General features: G+C 37.2%; 1 protein-coding gene across 1 annotated transcript; it reads right to left on the bottom strand.

Moving 5' to 3' along the window:
- Window positions 1–5,316: 5,316 nt before the first annotated feature.
- Window positions 5,317–11,760, bottom strand: LOC139112742 (uncharacterized). The gene is made up of 3 exons (XM_070673807.1): window positions 6,630–11,760; window positions 6,153–6,366; window positions 5,317–6,066 (listed from the first exon to the last, which is right to left on the bottom strand). The coding sequence occupies exons 1-3, from the start codon at window positions 7,025–7,027 to the stop codon at window positions 5,932–5,934; spliced, it is 747 nt and encodes a 248-aa protein (XP_070529908.1). The 5' UTR covers window positions 7,028–11,760; the 3' UTR covers window positions 5,317–5,931.
- Window positions 11,761–19,083: the final 7,323 nt, after the last annotated feature.

Genomic DNA, 19,083 nt, shown 5'->3' with positions numbered 1-19,083 from the left:
TACAAGAATGGAAAGACAGAGGCATCTATCCCTATGTTACAATAAGAAGCAGACTGAGAGAACAAAGCCGCAAGAAAATCCTTCAACAATGGAAGGAAAGCCTGACTACCTCCCCAAATACTGCGGGAATTAGAACCATCATGGCTATTAAAGAAAATCTGGAACAATGGATTACGTATGATAGCAATCATATTACCTTCCGAACCGCCCAAATCCTTACTGGCCACGAATGCTTCGGAAGGTACCTGCACCGTCTTGGAAAGGAAAGGGAGCCCAAGTGTCACCACTGTGAGGCCAAAGAAGACTTTTCCGAGCATACGGTCATGTAGTGCCCAGCATTCAATGAAGAAAGACAAGAATTCGTCTCTAAGATTGGCTCCAATTTGCGTTTGGACAGAATTATCCAAGTAACAATGGAAGACGAGGAAAAATGGGAAGCCTTTGCCATCTTCTGCAAGAAGGTAATGTTACGGAAAAAAAATAATAAAAAAATTAGAAGAGGAGAAGTAACTGTTTTACCTTCTCATATTAATGGCGATGACAATGAGTCACTACCTCTGAACGGAAGGACTAGACTTCTAAATCACCTGATGGCCTCTCAATAATAAATTGGAAGAAGTAGTAGAGAAGGAAGTGGTGTAAAACCCTCTCCCTTCCCCCAGGGTAGACACACACACTTAAAGACTATATTCGCAAGAATGAATCGGTTATACTAGTAGTTGTGTTTCCCACTGCACCCTTCACTACTCTAGTATCCCGCAGGTTGGGATCTGGGTATTGAGTGCCAGAATCAGCATTAAGGACGAGCTGAAAGAGCGCTGGCGAATATGGGTGGCGCCAAACTGGTTTTAGTTGCCCGGCTCGCTCACCCGCTTGCAACAAAGACGAGCTCTCAGTATCCAACATAAGATTTTAAGTAAGTTGACAATTAAGAAATCTCTTTCTCTTTCTGGTAGACTCGGCGAGGTTTTTGGGCTCGGGTAGCCCTTTGGATCTGCTAAGAGAAGGAATCTGGAATGATAACAACAGCAATGGAGTCTAAAACCTCCATGTGGAAGAGGAGTAATCTCCAACTTACGTATTTAAGCCCGACTCAGAAAAGGGACTTTGCCCCCTGTACAAGTCCAAGGCTCGATTTGACCTAAGGAAGTAATAATCATGTACCCGAGGTCTTATCTAAGAGCACAGGAAGATCCATACTCAGCGGGAGTTGAGGAAAGGGTTTTAGTGGGTAGTCTGATTAGCAGGAGTCCCACACAGGTATAAATAATCGGCACCTATATATCGTGCGTAAATGCATTCCCCAATCTCATTAAAAAAAAAAAAAAAGGTTAGGTTAGGTTAGGTTAAGAATCGGTTCTGGATCTCGAGGAGAGCGGACGTGTTCCGCGTGCGCTCCGCAAAAGTTAATTGAAATTGTGGATTTTCGACTCAAGGAACGCACAACGCATGATTTTTCGAGTGGAGTTTGCGGTGCTGGGCGTATAAGGATGGTTAATATTTTTGACAAAAAATTAATTATTGAGTATGTACTTATTAAGTGCTTGTTAATGTATGTCTTTCGTTGAAATTGATGGATGGATCGTGTGAATGGATAAATTTGCTAATCTATTGTGTGCAATTTGCTTGTAATTTTTGCAGATATCTTTGATTTTCTTCGGCTTAAACGCTGTGGGTTAGGGTTATGTGAGACACGTGTCTCGTGAGCGCGGGATTGTGCCGAGTGTTGTACAATCTTCTTTTCTAAGATTTTATTTGTGGGATTTGCTTTGCTATTATTTTTGTGTTTTTTTTTGACATTATTTTTAATATTTGGAGCTTTGATAATGAATTTTTGCTAATTTTCTTTGATTTTCTATGATAAGTATTGCGACGGTGCGGCGTGGGTTATCGCGTGTTTAAAGCGTGTCTTACGTTAACATTAATTATATTGAATTGTTGGGGCTATCTAAAATTATATTGGCGTTAATTGTATTAATTTACTGATTAAAGATTTTTATTAATTGGCGCGCAGGGGCTCTGTTTAATTAATCGGAAGAAGAACATTGTCTGAACACGTATTTGTGGAATCCGAGTGGATGGACTTGGCGTGGCAAGCTGCTGGATAATAAAATTGAATTTTATTGAAATTGTGTATACCTATTTACTTCCTAATACTGTTTAATTGATTTTATTTTATATTTTCAGGAATTATCATAATAAATTTGTGGATGCATGAGTTTATGTGTGTGCGAGAGCAAGAACTGTCTATGGTTTAATGTTAAAATAAGTAACACAGATAGTCTTTAAATGTACTGAAGAATGGATAATTATATGAATAAGTAAACAAATAAGCAAGGTGTTAAGTCTACTGATTTTATAATGACTTTAATAAGTTGAAATAATTGATATATTTTTATCTATATGATTGAGTGTGATAACTAATGCTTCTGTCCGACTCCAGGAGCACATATATAAATTGTATTCCTTGGTGCATAAGAATATGAATTTAATTACTATCTGTGAATCATGTACTGTCTGTAACTGTGTGGTGAATGGAATTTTTTGAATCTATATATTCTCTCATATATATCTGATTGATGAAATTTTTATTATTTATAAATTTTTGATGATAATTTGTGCTTTATTGAGATATATAAGATGTAAAATAAGCGATATATTAAATTTTGTATTACTTGAGAAGTTAGAATTTTATTTGAATGTACGGAGAGTATTTTTTGTTTACATTCTATAAATACAGAGGAATTTACATTGTTGTTAGAAGGCTTACACGAACTGAACCGCTAGTTATGGATGTTTACGTTTAGATACTGGCAAAATCTTGAATTTCTGGAGCTGTGCTAAGTCAATTTTTATATGAAAGTTTAATATTAATTTCTGATTCTAAATTGTTGAGATATTATCTGAAAAATCGAAATTATTAGTTAAGTACATTAATGGATTTTTCTGTTCATTATCATAAAATGTAGAAGAAAATACATTATTATTTCAAATTTAGTCAAGATCGAGCCAATAATTACTGAATTATTAAATTTTTTGATAACATGAAAAACTCCGATTTGGCGGAATAGTGTTGAAATTGATTTTTTAATAGGAGTATACTGAAAAAAACTGACTTTTGATTATTGAAAAGAGTGTGAAATTATATAATAATATGAAGTTTAGCTGCAATTAAGCGAATATTTACGGAGATATAATAAAAGGTGTCTCAATACGCGTTACATTGATTCTGATGTCACCTGAAAAACTGAAGTTATTAATTAAGTACATTAATGGATTTTTCTGTTCATTATTGTAAAATATAGAAGAAAATGCATTAATATTTTAAGTTTAGTCAGGATCGAGCCAATATCTATTGAATTATTTGGCCCACATACTGAGCTCACTTTTAGAGGCGCTTTTATAAAGGCGCCTCTAAATGTGTGACCAACTTTAGAGGCGCGCTGCTAAAGTCGCCCGTATTTTAAGCACACATTTAGAGGCGTCTTTAAGATAGAGATACATTTATGTGTACCAGTTAATTATTTTTTTTTTAACGCGATCAAAAAACGCACATATTCTTTAATTAACCAATATTTCTGTTAAACTTTCCGTTTATTATAAAGAGTGACGGCAAAAATTCTTGTGTTTTTTCTATTTTTTAAATGATGGGTCGATTTTAATTCCTGTAAAAATGTGAAAAGTGATGAATTATGAGAACATATCACTTTCCCTTCTTTAAAACTTTGGAACCAAGCGTATGTTCGTCTTAAAATTTTACTGGGATTAATATCTCATTATAGATTGGTATTTATAGTTACTTCTTATTTCAAAATTATTTTTAACAATGTTTTAAGACGATGATACGATTCTGTAATTAGTTTAAAACCAAATAAAACTGTACTTAAAACAATCTTTAAAATAAGGACGGACTATAAATATTAGCCATATAATATTATTTGGCATAAAAAAAATTTTTAATGTTAAGTTTAAAAAAATAAGTCACGTTTGCCGTCACTCTTTTGAACGAGTTTATTTTATTCCGAAAATCTCGCGGATCACGATCACAAACTACATTTACTTCCCGAACTTCGATCGCATAATTAATTTTGTGAATAATATCTACGGTTAACATGTTTAAAGTAATTAAAAAAATTATTTTTAGTCGCTACACGCTGTAACTGGTGCAGTAAGTTAGAATAAAACAAATTATATTTGATTTACTCCAACTTATTGCACTAGTGTGCATCAATTCAGCAGTGCAGCGACTGAGAACAAACTTAAGATGATTGAAATTAATCTTACGACACTCACGATAGGTTGAAGGCATCTTTTATACATACGCGCATTTTCAAAATTGAAATTTTTTTAAATCGTTTTAATACAATTAATTTTACTACATGGAGTTTTGTTTACTCCTAAAAACTTCGCGTATATAGTTTTTTTAACAAATTTAATTAATTAACGTTGCCACTAATTAGTTAAGTCGCGATATGGGTCCACCTGTCAAATCGCATGGGTGCCGCCATATTGGATTTTCGCTAAATGTGCCGATAAATGTGCTACAGACCACATTTAGCGGTACATTTAGCGAAAGCCTATAAATGTGCTATAAAAGTGGGTTCAGAATAGCTTTTTCGAAATAAAAGCGCACATTTAGGCTAAAAGTGACTGTCACTTTTAAAGGTGTCTTTTAAATGTGAGCTCAGAATACGACTACTTTTATAAAACCACTTTTAGAAGCGCCTTTAACTAGAGTCGCCTCTAAAAGTGAGCTCAGAATGTGGGCCAATATGTACGTGATATAATTTAATAATAAATAAAATTGATTGTAACATAATTTATTATAATTTATTATAATACATTAATTTTATTATATTACAATACATTAAGCATTTATTATATTACAGCAACTTTTTTCTTAAGTTTAGTCTAATTAAGTCAAAGTGTCAATCTATCTTTTAAATAATTTCGTTTTCTTTGGCCACGTGTAACATTATCATTAATATTATTTGGTAAATTTTCATATACATATTCTTCATTAATAACATTGACGTATTGTTGTCCTTCTCTTATATACTCTTCAAAGTCTTTATTTCCCTGAAAACCTCATAGGCACAAATTGTGCAATACACAACACGCTAAATTGTATTCGGAATTTCATGAATAAGATCCATATGTAAATGCTTCAATCTTCTAAAACGTTTTTTTTAAAGAGCAAAGCTTGTTCTATTACCTGTCTCGTTTTTGACAAAATGTTATTAAAAGTTCTATGTTCCTCAATACAAAAAGTTTATCTATAATAACTGAATAAAACATTAACTTAAAATAATAAATACATTAATTACATACCTGAGTCAAAGCACCAGTATCATTATAAGGCGTAACGAGCCACGTTCTCACTGGCTGATAACATTTGTCTCCAATGATGTATTCTCCGTTAGGGAATTGTTGGAAGTTGTGCCAAATGAATTCGGCACCGTGATTCTCGCCTCGGTTAGGTCTGCCCGTTCTCGTCTCCGGAATGTAGGTGGAGAAAGATATAATAATTCAGACTCGGTGTTATAATAAGACCGTAACCGTTTATTATGCGTTCCACAAATGCGGAACCTTGGTACGAGTAGCGATGTACAGAAAGTGCGCGCGTACGTAAGTCGGTATTTTTTTACACGTGAACGCTATAACTTTTTGCGAGACTCTGCCCGCGGTGTTCCCTGCCGCGATATTTATATTCAGCTCGCTTTCTTTGAATTTTCGCGATATTGCAACGAACTTCTGAGTTCGTTGCTCCGTAATTATTAGTCTGTCCTTAATAGTCGCGCCGCTGTCTATATTTATTTTGCGTGTTTATCTCAAGTTATTCTTTTCGTTCGCGCTCTTTATTTCGTCAATCTTTTTCGAACAGGAATAAAGCCTTGTTCGTCTGTTGTTGCATCTTTGTTTAATGGAGAGTTATATAATATTCGAGTCATGAACCGCTCCTGGATATCCAGCAAAGCAGTCTGTAAAAATCATTGATGCATCACAAACTGCTTGCAATTGAACAGCATACTTCTTTTTACTCGTTCGATACGATGCGGAATCCATCTAAAACGTAATTATACTTATATTATTTAAACAAAAATATTAACATTTATGTAATATATTAAAATAAATTTCAATATTTTATATACTTTTGGGGCTTCAATTTCAATATGACTTCCGTCAATTGCACCAATAACATCAGGAATTCCAGCTTTTGCTTTAAAGTTTTCTTTTATTGCGTTTATATTATTGGCATCTGCCCAACAAATTACTTCAGAAGCACTGGTACACAAAGCGTGAACAACTCGTATGAAACAATGATGTAACGACGACTTCCCCATTCCAAATTGTACTTCCATCGACCTGTTCAAATTGACAATGAAGAACGTATAATAATAAAATTTAATATTTAACACCTTGACTGCCAATGCCTCATTGGTGAACACAAAGTGTTTCCTCACTCACCAGTGTATTTTACCGATGACATTCGAATAATATTATTTATATTAAAATAGTGATACACTGGTGTGTTAGGAAACACTTTATGTTTACCAGTGAACCATTCGTAGCTAAGGAGTTAACAATAAAAAATGTAGAATAAAATTAAAAATATATTTGTGTAATACCTGTATGAGTCTGGAGTTGCTAATATCCATATGCAAACTAGCATTTGTGTTCGAGGATTAATAGGTAAACTCCCTTCTACTCCAGCCGTAACTAACAATGGAGCTATTCTATTTTCTAATTTGTTTGCAGTTGTAGAAGTAATTCTGAAGTGTGACTTAAAATCATGTAAAATATACCTTAGTACAACTTGATCGAGGTAACCATTTAATCTTGGTGGAGAGACTCTACATTTTCGTAAAACAATTTTTTTTATTGTCAATGTCATTATCTGGTAATCGTCTTTTGCATCATCTTCTAAAGTAGTAAATGGATTACTAAGAAGAAATAATCCCAAACTTAAAAAAAATTGTGCCATATTGCAGCCGTGAAAATGTTCATCGTTGTACTTCTTGCACATTCTTGCAAGAGAAGACTGTACCGACTGTGGTTATACTATAGGTTATTACACTTATTTTTTCAAAGTGCACGTATATGGTGTACACGCTAACAATGCGTGGATAAAGTTCCAAAAAGCGCCTACCCCTGATTTCAAGGTCATTCATTGAAAATTATGTAACTTTTTACCCTGATAACGAATGTCAAGATCAACGTTGGCGAAAACCCCATATTATGGTGTTAGACGCAAAAAACCCATGAAACTTCGTCGTGAAATTTCCAAAAGCACATACCCCCGACATTCAAGGTTACTCCATGGGGTTATGTAACTTTTCACCCTGATTACGAATGTCATGGTCAAAGTTGGCGAAAACCCCATATTATGGTGTTTTTTAGAAAAAAAAAGATTCAAATATAAACACGTCGATTTAAAATAAGCGAATGTTCCACCGCTAGAAATCACAGGACTCTATGAACTTCCTTTCTCGCATTTAAAAATTATTTGATAGGTATTGTTCGCGATTTAACGGGCCCGCTCGGTGAGACCGCGCTTTCGACAGCACTACAACCCGTTTACGCGTTGTTTTCAATGCTTTAATCTCGACCCCAAACGGAACTTCTCTTAATAAATTTCTTCATGCTGGGCCTAAGCTTCAGACGGATCTACCAGCTATATTGCTTCAATAGCGACAATTCAAATACGTTTATTCAGCTGATATTGCCAAAATGTATCGGCAAATTTTGATCGACGAGCGCGATATTAATTATCAACGCATTTTATGGCAATCCACAGAGTCTGAATCCGTGAGCGAGTTTCAACTTCTCACCGTTACCTACGGCATGACATGTGTGCCCTACCTCGCTTTACGCGTTCTTCAACGTCTTGCGAAGGAGGATGGATCAAAATGTCTACTCGCCATTCCCGTTCTTCGGAATTAGATTTATGTTGATGACGTATTGTTTGGAGATCATGATATTCCTTCATTGAAACAACGGCGTGACTATCTTGTTTCCTTGCTTCAATGCGGACAGTTTCGATTGAGAAAATGGGCGAATAACTCGTCTGCTCACTTAACTGATATTAACGCCAGCGATCATGGATTAGCCTGTGATAAGGCTCTCGCGACTGATGACTGCGTTAAAGTTCTCGAAATCGTTTGGCGCTCTACTCAGGACGCTTTCTGTTTTCGGGTTGCTCTTGACGCGGAACCTCCTCGTACTAAACGGACTATTCTCTCCGTGCTCGCTCGAATTTACGATCCTCTTGGTTGGGCGACTCCAGTTACTGTTGCTGCAAAGATTCTTATGCAAAATCTCTGGTCTCTTTAAGTCGGATGGGACGGTGCCCTTCCGCCGGACGTTCTCGCACGATGGCAATTAATGTATTCGCAATTTCGTTTTTTAAATGACGTCAATATATCCCGCTGAATCCACACGTCCTTTGCCATCCGTGTGGAGCTCCATGGGTTTGCTGATGCATCCACTCTCGCGTACGCCGCAGGCGTATATGCTCGCCTCGTTAGTTCTCGAGGTGAGGCTATTGTTTCGCTTCTTGCTGGAAAATTTCGGGTTGCCCCATTGAAGCCATTGACTGTGCCCCGACTTGAACTTTCCGCCGCTCTCCTCCTGTCGCGTCTCTTAGTTTTCGTAAGAGATACCTTAACAGTAGCGCCGTCATCTCTTATTTGTTGGAGCGATTCGACCATCACTCTTACCTGGTTACGGTCACATTTCTCTCGATGGACAACTTTTGTTGCAAATCGAGTTGGTAAAATTCAGGAACTTATTCCGGACGCCATTTGACGTTATATCCCTACTGAAGACAATCCTGCCGATTGCGCTTCGCGCGGGTTGACTGGTGAAGCATTGTTAAAACATTTTCTCTGGTGGCATGGTCCAGCGTGGCTTGTCTCCGACACGAGTGAGTAGCCTTCCGAGGACGGAATCCCGTCTGTCAATCCTATTGAGGAACGAAAAATCAATTTTGTGCACACATCATGTGTATCTCCACCGTGAGATCTTGCCGGCAGATACTCTTTGTGGTCTAAATTGATTCGCATCACTTCCTATATTTTTAAATTTGTGACCGCTTGCCGTGCAAAAGGCGATTCATGCTCTGATATTCAGTCTTGTAAGCTTGTAATATCTTCGCTGGAGTTTCTTAACGCACGCGATTTTTGGCTGCGTCAAATTCAATCTGAATTGTTCACGGCGGACATTCATACTCTTAATCGGGGTCAATCAGTTGCTTCGAGTAGCCCTCTTGCGGCACTCGCACCCTTTCTTGACTCAAATAAAATTCTGCGTGTCGGTGGAAGACTGCGCCACGCACCCGTTTTGTATAATGTCCATCATCCGATTTTGCTCGCGCCTCACCCCCTGGTGAGATTGCTTATTAGACATACACACTTACGTATGCTTCACAGTGGATTACAACTCACTCTTCACACGCTTCGTCAAGAATTTTGGGTGTTGCGTGCACGTACCTTCGTTAAATCGGTCATTCACTCGTGCGTCACTTGCGTTAGAGAACGAGCTGCTCTTCCGACTCAATTAATGGGAGATCTTCCTGCTGCACGCGTCACACCGCCGCCTCACCCATTCAATTGGTGTGGGTTAGATTATGCAGGCCCATTTCAGGTTCGATCTTCGAGTGGCCGCGGCATTTTGTCTCATAAGGCCTATGTCGCTTTATTCATTTGTATGTCTACTCGCGCAATTCATCTTGAATTAGTGAATGATTATAGTTCCGCGGCTTTTCGCGCCGCATTTACTCGTTTTTGTTCTCGTCAAGGTCTTCCGCAAGCCGTTTATTCGGATAACGGCACGAATTTCGTCGGCGCTGAGAGGGAGTTTGCCGCCGCGTATCGGGCAGCTGTCCGCGATCCTGAATTTCTTAATTTGACAGCCAGTGATAAAATAGCTTGGCATTTTATTCCGCCGTCCGTTCCTCACTTTGGAGGACTGTGGGAGGCTGGCGTCCGCAGCATAAAGCATTATGGTAGTCGGTTCATTGACGCTCACCGGGGAGGAATTTAGCACATTACTTTGTCAGGTCGAGGCGTGCCTCAATTCGCGTCCCATCGCTCCACTCTCCGATTCGCTAGACGACCTACGTTGCCTTACCCCGGGGCATTTCCTTGTGGGATCATCGTTGACCGTTCCTCCGGAACCCTCTCTTCTTTCAATCCCTAAAAACCGTCTTTCCCGCTGGCAATTAGTGCGCCGATGTACGGAGCAGCTTTGGAAATTATGGTCTAATGATTACATTAATACCATGCAACAGCGAGTTAAGTGGCGTAAAATATCTCCCTCAATCGAAATCGGCCAATTAGTCTTTCTTCGAAATTCGTCTTTGCCACCCTGTAAGTGGGAACTCGGCCGAGTAACTCAAGTTCACCCCGGTCAAGACGGGTTAACTCGCGTCGTCACAATTAAGACGGCTTCATCCTCTTTCGTGCGACCGATTACTAAATTATGTCTGTTACCGATTCAAAGTCAACCGGATACCGCTTAGTTTAAAAGATGTTCTACTTGTACATTATATTAGTTTGTAACCAATCTTATTTCTTCATTCATTCAAGTGCGATTTATTGTAAAGCCCTCCGGGCTAAATTTTATGCGTTGTCATTTTCTTTCACATTTTGCTCATGCTAATTATTTTGTTGAATCTGTTCCGCTTATTATGTAATCGATTTATCGCGGATATTCGCCTTGTCGATCTTTCTTTCTGACTAAATTTAATTATCGTTGAACCATTGTTTCATAACGGCCGTCTTTATTTTACATTCGACCCATGTGCATTTAACTTGTTGAAATTATATTTCAAGGCGGGCGGAATGTTTACGAATTCTAAATGTCGTCCCGTTTAATTTTTCTTCGTGCAACCCGGTACGCGTGTTACATTTCGCGGGCACGTGAATAATTACTGATCGACGGCGACTCTGTACGAACATATGGTCGGTCCCGCTCGGTTCGCGCGTTGCTAACCGCGATCCGTTCGATAATCTTCAGTGTTCGCTCGATACTCAAAAGAACCGCATGTGCGTTCAAATCATATAGTCCATCGGAGTTAATTCAATCCCTGCTTCGCAGGACCGTTATTCTCGTCCGAAATTTTGTAATCAGAAGTGTATCTCGTCGTTTCACCATACCGTTCGTGGTGTCTCGGTGTGCAGTCTGCGTGCAATTTTCTCCATTGCAATACTGACAATTATACAAGTGCGTGACTATCACGTGATCGCTCGCGCTCCGCGTGCTCTCCGAGCAGTCCATCATTCGCTTTGAAATCTCGCGCTCAAGATTTCCGGTCCGAGCGAACGTGTATGGACTGCACGTTCTTCAAGATAGTCCGTCGCGACACGGGGCTGCATTTCCGGAGCTCAAGATATCCGTTCCGTAGTCTTGATCACGTGATCAGTCATACCACTACTCGTGATTTAACTTTTGTATCGTTTCTGTTTTTACATATAATAAAACCGTTATTTCCAGACTTGATTCAAGTGCTATGCAAGTTCTTTATTTCGTTTAAGACTATTGTGAATCCGGTCCTTCAAAATCACGACGACGGTCAGCGCTGGCCGGAACCTGCGTTATACACTCCACGTGCTCTGCACATGTGAACATTCACGCGCAAACATCTACAAAACGCCCATAACAAATCCAAAACAATCTCTTACCAAAAGAGACATTGAAAAAAAAACCGATAATTATTCGATTAAAAATTTCAAAAAAATTTTATAAAAATATACCACACTCAACAAAAATTTCCCCTCCCCACATATCTTTTAAAAGAAATTGGTCAATAACTAGAAACTTTTTGATATACTAGTCGAAAACTCGACGATTAAGTGCCTTACCGGGTCCGTTTATATTCTGGCTGAAATGCATTTTAAATGCGAGAGAGCGACGCCTCCTAGTGACGACGCCGCGTACTTCTCGGAACTGTCCCGAAACGCTAATTTCACGATTGCATCGTGATATCACTGATATCTCCGCTTGTATAATACGTAGAAAATAAAATAAACACATTTCTCATATAAATAAATCGCTTTATAATAAACTTAAATACTTAGAAAGCGATTAATTTAACCGTTATTGAGATCTGATAATTTTATAAGAAAACATCGCGAAGTGGAAAATTCAGAAAATTATAAAACTTTATACACATGTAGGAGTGAACATTAGATAAATTAAAAAAATATTCGTAACGGCCCATAAACGGGTTTAAGAACTGAAATCATTCTTTAAAGGTAAAATGCTTTTTTAATTTTCTCGACATATCTTAAAAATTATTTGAAATATCGAAAAATGTTTTATACAAAAGTTTTATGGTAAAAACACTTCTATTTAATTATATTAACAAAAAATTTTTTTTTTATTTTTTGGAATAAAATTTTTTCTAAATTGGTAAAAAATAATTTTATTTTTTATTTAATTAATATCGTTAAATAGAAGTGTTTTTACAAAAGAACTTTTGTATATAACATTTTTTGATATTTCAAATAATTCTAAAAATATGTCGAGAAAATTATAAAGACGTACGTAAAAGAATCGTATAATCGGCGTCTCAGTTGTTAGGTCGTTAAATTAGCTAGATCTTAATTCAGAATCGAGCATCTGTTGGAAAGTCTTTCGCGTTGTATGAACGAAACGAACATTTATGAACCGTTACAGATATGTTTTACATTTGTTTATAATCCACCCTTACATTTACATAAAGTTTTATCAAAACCAAAATATTTGGATGTGCTTTTTACCTTGAGTCAACAACAAAAAATTCTAGAATACTATTTAATAAAAGTTTTATATTAAAGTTTTATCTAAATAAAGATTATGGCAAAGATTTTCTGTCAAATTAATGCATTTTATGCACAATGTTAAAGCCTTGTTATTTTTAATCGCTGAAATTACTTCAATCAATTATTAATTTTACATCAAATTATTACATTAATTTTATTCATTTATTTGGTAATATTTCTACTTCCGGAAAAAGTGCGAAAAAAATTGATATGTATTTGTAAATAGATATTGTTACGTCCTGTAACTCCACATCTCTTTTTTTCCGACACATGGTTGATAAAGTAGACAATGAAAAGTATACCGAATGTATTGGTATCAAAGGAGAGGGTTCTAAGTTTCCAGAAAAATAATTCTAACTGACGGAATATTCTGAATCGCCAGACGTATAAAATAAAAGAAGGAACTTGAAACAATTGTACAACAGATGTGGAATATAAAAATCGAAACAAAAGGATTTGTCAAAATATTCATAAAACATTAATAGCTCGGAAAGATTTAGAATATCTTAAACTAACAATAAATGTCTGGCGGTACACAAAGGAAATTCTGGAAGAAAAACAATTCAGTAAAATCAAATTTTGCCGTGAATCCTAGGGATTAGAAAAAAAGGAGGCAAAAAGCCTGTAATATTAAAAATGGGATACGCGGCCGGAAACTATAAAATTCAGGCAGCAATTGCACGCTGCCGATAAAAAAATAGTTACCTAAGCATTTTCGAATCTGTTATCTGGAAGCTTGGAAGGGCTAAAACCATGAAGAGGGGAGCTCATAAACATTTTCTCCTGGACCAATAGATATCGGGAACTCCTCACCAAAAATTAGAAACTAAGGGCAAAAACTTAGAAAATTAAGAAAACTGAGAGAAGGGCGACCAATAATTGCGAAGACGGAAAAGTGGAGGAATAAGCCTAACGAATAGAATTCAAATTTTGGATAAGACTAAGAATCTGGCGCTGGTCCTCCCCTTTTACGAGCTTATAAAACCAAGCGTTTCAACGGCGCTCGCTCTCGTTCTGTTCTAGAATATGATTAGCTCAGATAAGTTACGCTAAAAATTTTTTAAGAAAGGTGTTTTGTGTGATTCTCTTGTGCGGGCGAAATAAAAGGAACCTCTCAAGGAATCATCCGAGAGAACTTGAAGTCATCAAATAGTAAGTGTCATCATTTATTTTATCCTCATTTTTCCTTTAATTTTGAAACGGTTTCACTAAAATAGTTTTTATTTAATTCATATATATATATATATTGTTACGCCGGGAACGGGTCGGCGAACGTCTCCGCGTTCGCGTCTCTCACACTCACACACACTCACACTTGCGGCGCCTGAGCTCCGCGAAAGAAAGAGAGACGATTTGTAAAAAATGAACAAGAACGATTTAATACAGAGCATGCAAGCAGTACAACGTCTGCACCGATTCGAGACATGGGCAGAACTGTCATTTAATTATAATCAATAATCTTCGTCCCCTAGCAACGGGGAACCAAAACCTCGGAGCGAGCCGGCAGCTTCACGCTGCTCCGTATACCGGGCGTAACAATATATATATATATATATATATATAAATGAAAATCGAGAGAATGGTCAGGGTGCCGTTCACACTTTATAATTTCGCTATCTCTCTCTCGAATCCTCCCATTTTCTCCAATAGCTCGACCCGTCTAGTGGGCTTCCTTTTGTCGGGGGTTGCGATATGCCGCCAATAAATGGTGACTATCAAAACCTTGACTTGAGTAAGGCCCCCATTCGGCTAGAAGAACTCTGAAAAACTTTAAAGTGACGACGGAGAGATCCGAAAGAGGGTGTGAGACGTGATGCCCTGGCATATTTTCCTCTCCATAATTCATTTATTAATTTAATTCATTAAAATGAAATCCTTTTAGTGGAATCATCGAATATAAGAACTATTAAGAAAAGTCGGGCTCGCCGTAATCGGCAATTACGGAATCTGAGGAGCCTAGTCCAGAGCTTTTTCGTCCAATACTTATTCGCGGCGGCGCCAGGGAAGATAAAAACCGACTCTCCCCGAAGAAGAGGAGAGAGGTCGTGGTCGCCTCAACCCCCAGCTCGCCCGAATTCACCGGCTCCCGAAGAAGTTCCCCAGAGCACTAACACATCCAGGGAGCTGCCCCATTCTCCGAGTCCGCCGCGCATAAATGACCACGCGACCGAATCTGAGCCTGACTCGGAGCAGTTCCGCCCTACGACTCCTTCCTATTCTCCGGATAATTCAATTCACTCTCCAGGAACTGCACCTAGAGCATGCTCTTCTCCTATCCCGTCCCCGATACTTCATCCTGAAGAGCCTGAGGAGGTCGACTCCTTCGCTGATGACGATACCGTCTTCTGGCAAGAGTCTGACGACCCAGAGCCTTCCCCCTCCCCCGCCCCGAGTGTGGAGTTCCTCGGCGAGCAAGAGGAACCCAGAGTGATCGTAGATCCTCTCCTCGAGCTCCTCCGGAGGACTTGCTCTCCGTGGACAAATCCTGTCCCCGAAAGGGCCTTCACTATAGGCCCTGATTCCTTTGATCCTGAGGAGATCAGGAGAGAGGCCAGTAGGGCATCTTCTGATCAGAACATCCTCATTTTTTATCCCGGGGTGGAACACCCTTTCCTGGCTCCGATCAGGCTAATTGATCGAGTATTCCCGAGATCGTCGGCTAAGATCTCGGAAATTATCGAAATCGAACTCGACTAGCGTTACTATAAATTATTCAGTTATTTCCTGCGTAGTTTTAGTTAAGAAAAAAATGTTTTTTTTATTTAGTTTATTCAATTAAAATTTTAATTAGTTAGTAATTTCCTTTTTCTTATTATTATTATTATTTTAATTATATTCCATTATCATCATTTTTGCATCTGCTAGAAAAATAAAAATGTTAAATTAAATCTTGCTAAAAATCAGAGTTCTGCAATTTTTTAATGAACCTTTGAGATCCATTTGTTGCGAAATCACCTCCGGTTCTTTCCCTGGAAACAAGAAGTAAAATTCTTTCCCTCAAAAGAACAAAAATCGCGCTAACTCGAACCTTTTTGTCACTCAAATCTATTTCTAGCGCTTGATACGCGTGGCATTGTGTCGCACGCGTCACTCAAAAATTGGTAGTTGCGTCTCTCTCTCTCTCTCTCTCTCTCTCTCTCTCTCTCTCTCTCTCTCTCTACCCTTTACCTGCTTTCAAACCATTTCCTTAATCACCGAGAAGCGGTAATCCTTCTACTAGAAATATTTCCAAACCTGACGTAACAATATATTATCATAATTTTGCTGTTTTAGAAGTCACATGAGAAACGATCTATATTTTACGGGACCGAATGTCGGCCTAGCGTGTTCCGTTCGGGGCGCTCATCGGGATTGCAGGATTCGATCGTGTAATAGATAAAACATAACAGTTTCTTCAATATAAACACGCCGGTCGGTACAATACAGGCGCTGCTAGCACTGGACGCAGTGATGGGAATTTTAGCTCCGAGCAACATCGATGTTGCTGGAGTGGGGGATCACGCACACACGCCAGCGTCCTGTCGGTGAGCGCGCTTCGCTCGGCTTTCAGAAAAGGACAGATATATATATGTTCCGTCTTCGTCGCACCGAGGCAGCTACGATTCGTAGCCTACGAATCGTAGCCTTCGAGTTACGCGGTGACTAAGACGAGTGCTCGCATCGTGCGAGCCGCGTGAATCGCGGGCACCAAGATGCTTGTTTTTTTACAGGCTCTATGTTAGAATATGATGTGGTCTTCCGCACTACCCAGGAGGTGCCACTTACAGTGCGTTAGGTTTTTTAACGTGGACCTTCGCCAGTAGCCATATCATACCACATTTCTGAATTGTCCAACATGCAAAGTGTCCGACAAACTTAATATTAAATTGTTAATAAATAAACTGTCCAACACGCAAAGTGTCCGACAAACTTAATATTGAATTGATAAAAAAAAAACTGTCCAACACGCAAAGTGTCCGACAAATTTAATTTTAAATTGATAATAAATAAACTGTCCAACACGCAAAGTGTCCGACAAATTTAATTTTAAATTAATAATAAATAAACTGTCCAACACGCAAAGTGTCCGACAAACTTAATATTGAATTAATAATAAATAAACTGTCCAACACGCAAAGAGTCCGACAAACTTAATATTGAATTGATAATTATTAAACTTCTTTTTTTCATAAATAAATTATTTATAGCATTGTAGACGAGGAAGGACCAGCCATGTCACAATCATCTGCAGTATATAATGTTAGATGACTTTCTTGTTTTTTATGACATGTAGAATATAATTTGTCTGTTGACATTAAAGATAAATGCTCTTCATTGATGTTAATATTTAGAGCGGTTTCCTTTCTCGCTTTTAATGCTGACTTAAACAGGCATAAAGCATTTACTTTTGCAGGTGCAAGTTTGTTTCGTTTTTTAGTTTTTATTTCTGGTAAAAAGGAAAAGATTCTTTCGGAATCGGCATTTGAATTTGACAATGATCTAACAGCATTCAAGACAGACTTTAAATTAAGATATCGATGACTTTTAAAATTTTTTTCCACAATTCATCAAACTCTAATATTGCTAACAAATCTTTATCTGATTCTGAAAAATCTTTGTATAATGCAAACCACTCTTTCTTCAAATCTTTTTCATCAAAGCCTCCAAAGGTGCTCACGATATAAGAGACATCACGAAATGAACTTTCTCTATTACTATCGCGTAAAGCCGTATTAAATTCAAAAACTTTTAATTTTGATAAAAAGGCATCACGTATTGGTAGTTTTTTGCAAATGTCTTGTGCAGCTGTTACGTAAAATTGCAAACAATCTCGTCGAATGTTTGCAACAACGTCTGCATGTCCTTCCGTAATTAAATTATTTAGATATATTCGACATTCTTCTCCTAAATATATTTCATTTATTGAAATTTGATTTTCTGTTTTATCAAACTCTGGCATATCAATTTCTTTTAAACTGCTTAATAGCTCAGGTTTTAAGAAATTTCTACAAATGCCACATAAAAATTCTAAAGATTTTCTGTTTAATACTTGGATTCTTGTTTCTAGACTTTGGAAAAAGAAATTGAAAGAATTAAAATGATACAAAATATGTTTTAAAAATAATAGGTAAGCTTTTGTATCAGGTTTTTGCATTATAGAAAGTATATATTCTCCAGATTTTGTTTTTTGTTTTTTCATCATCAAACGGCACAAGTAATTCCACGTTCATATTTTTGTCACACATATTATTTATATCTTTTTTTTTTCTATTTTTATTGTTAATAATATATACTTCGGATTCTGCATGACGATAAATATTCGATAATTTAGCCACCATATATATTTCACAAAATGTACAAAAACATAATTTTTTATTATGTGATACTTCTCGCAACCATGGTTTAAATATTTCAATATCTAACCATTGTTGTCGGAATGTTTGCCGTGCCCCGTAACTAATATTTTTCTCGCTTGCATCATTATTTGTTTCAAAATCAGTTTCATTAATTTTCTCATTATGACACGCAGAATCAGCATGACGTGATACACATGTATTGCACGAAAAATCTTTTTTACAAATAATACAATGATATAAACTATCATCTGAGGGAACTTTTCGTATCCAAGATTTATAGCGATCATCAGAAAGCCAAGCTTCAACAAAGCTTTGCTTAGCATTCTTTTTCAATAAATCGCACATTTTAATGTTTTATATATTAAAAATATTAGATACGAAAAAATAAAAAATAAATTGAAAAGACTTACAATCTGTTGCAGCTTTCTGTAATAATTATTTCTCACAAAAACTATTACAACTGGATGCATACGGGATGCATCTATTTTTAGTTGCGCACAATGCTACGTTGCAAAATTTCAAAAATATTTTTTTTCGTTTTTTGGCAATATCTCGACTTCTGATGAATATAAAAAACTCGGAATAAGCCCGAATGCATCTATTTTGAATGCCGCACAATGCTATGTTGCAAAATTTCAAAAATATTTTATTTCGTTTTTTGGCCATATCTCGGCTGCTGGTGAAAATAGAAGGCTCGGAATAGGCCCGTATGCATTTTTTTTAATTGCCGCACAATGCTACGTTGTAAATTTTCAAAATATTTTTTTTTGTTTTTTGGATATATCTCGGCTGCTGGTGAAAATAGAAAACTCGGAATAGGCCCGTATGCATCTTTTTTAAATGCCGCACAATGTCATGTTGCCAAATTCAAAAAATATTTTTTTTTGTTTCTTGGCCATATTTCGGCTGCTGGTGAAAATAGAAGGCTTGGAATAAGTTCG

The sequence above is a fragment of the Cardiocondyla obscurior genome, unplaced genomic scaffold (assembly GCF_019399895.1).
Source record: "Cardiocondyla obscurior isolate alpha-2009 unplaced genomic scaffold, Cobs3.1 scaffold45_0_294702, whole genome shotgun sequence".
NCBI classification, from domain to species: domain Eukaryota; kingdom Metazoa; phylum Arthropoda; class Insecta; order Hymenoptera; family Formicidae; genus Cardiocondyla; species Cardiocondyla obscurior.
The sequence above is the reverse complement of the archived record's forward strand: the minus strand, read 5'-3'. Positions and strand labels throughout refer to the sequence as shown.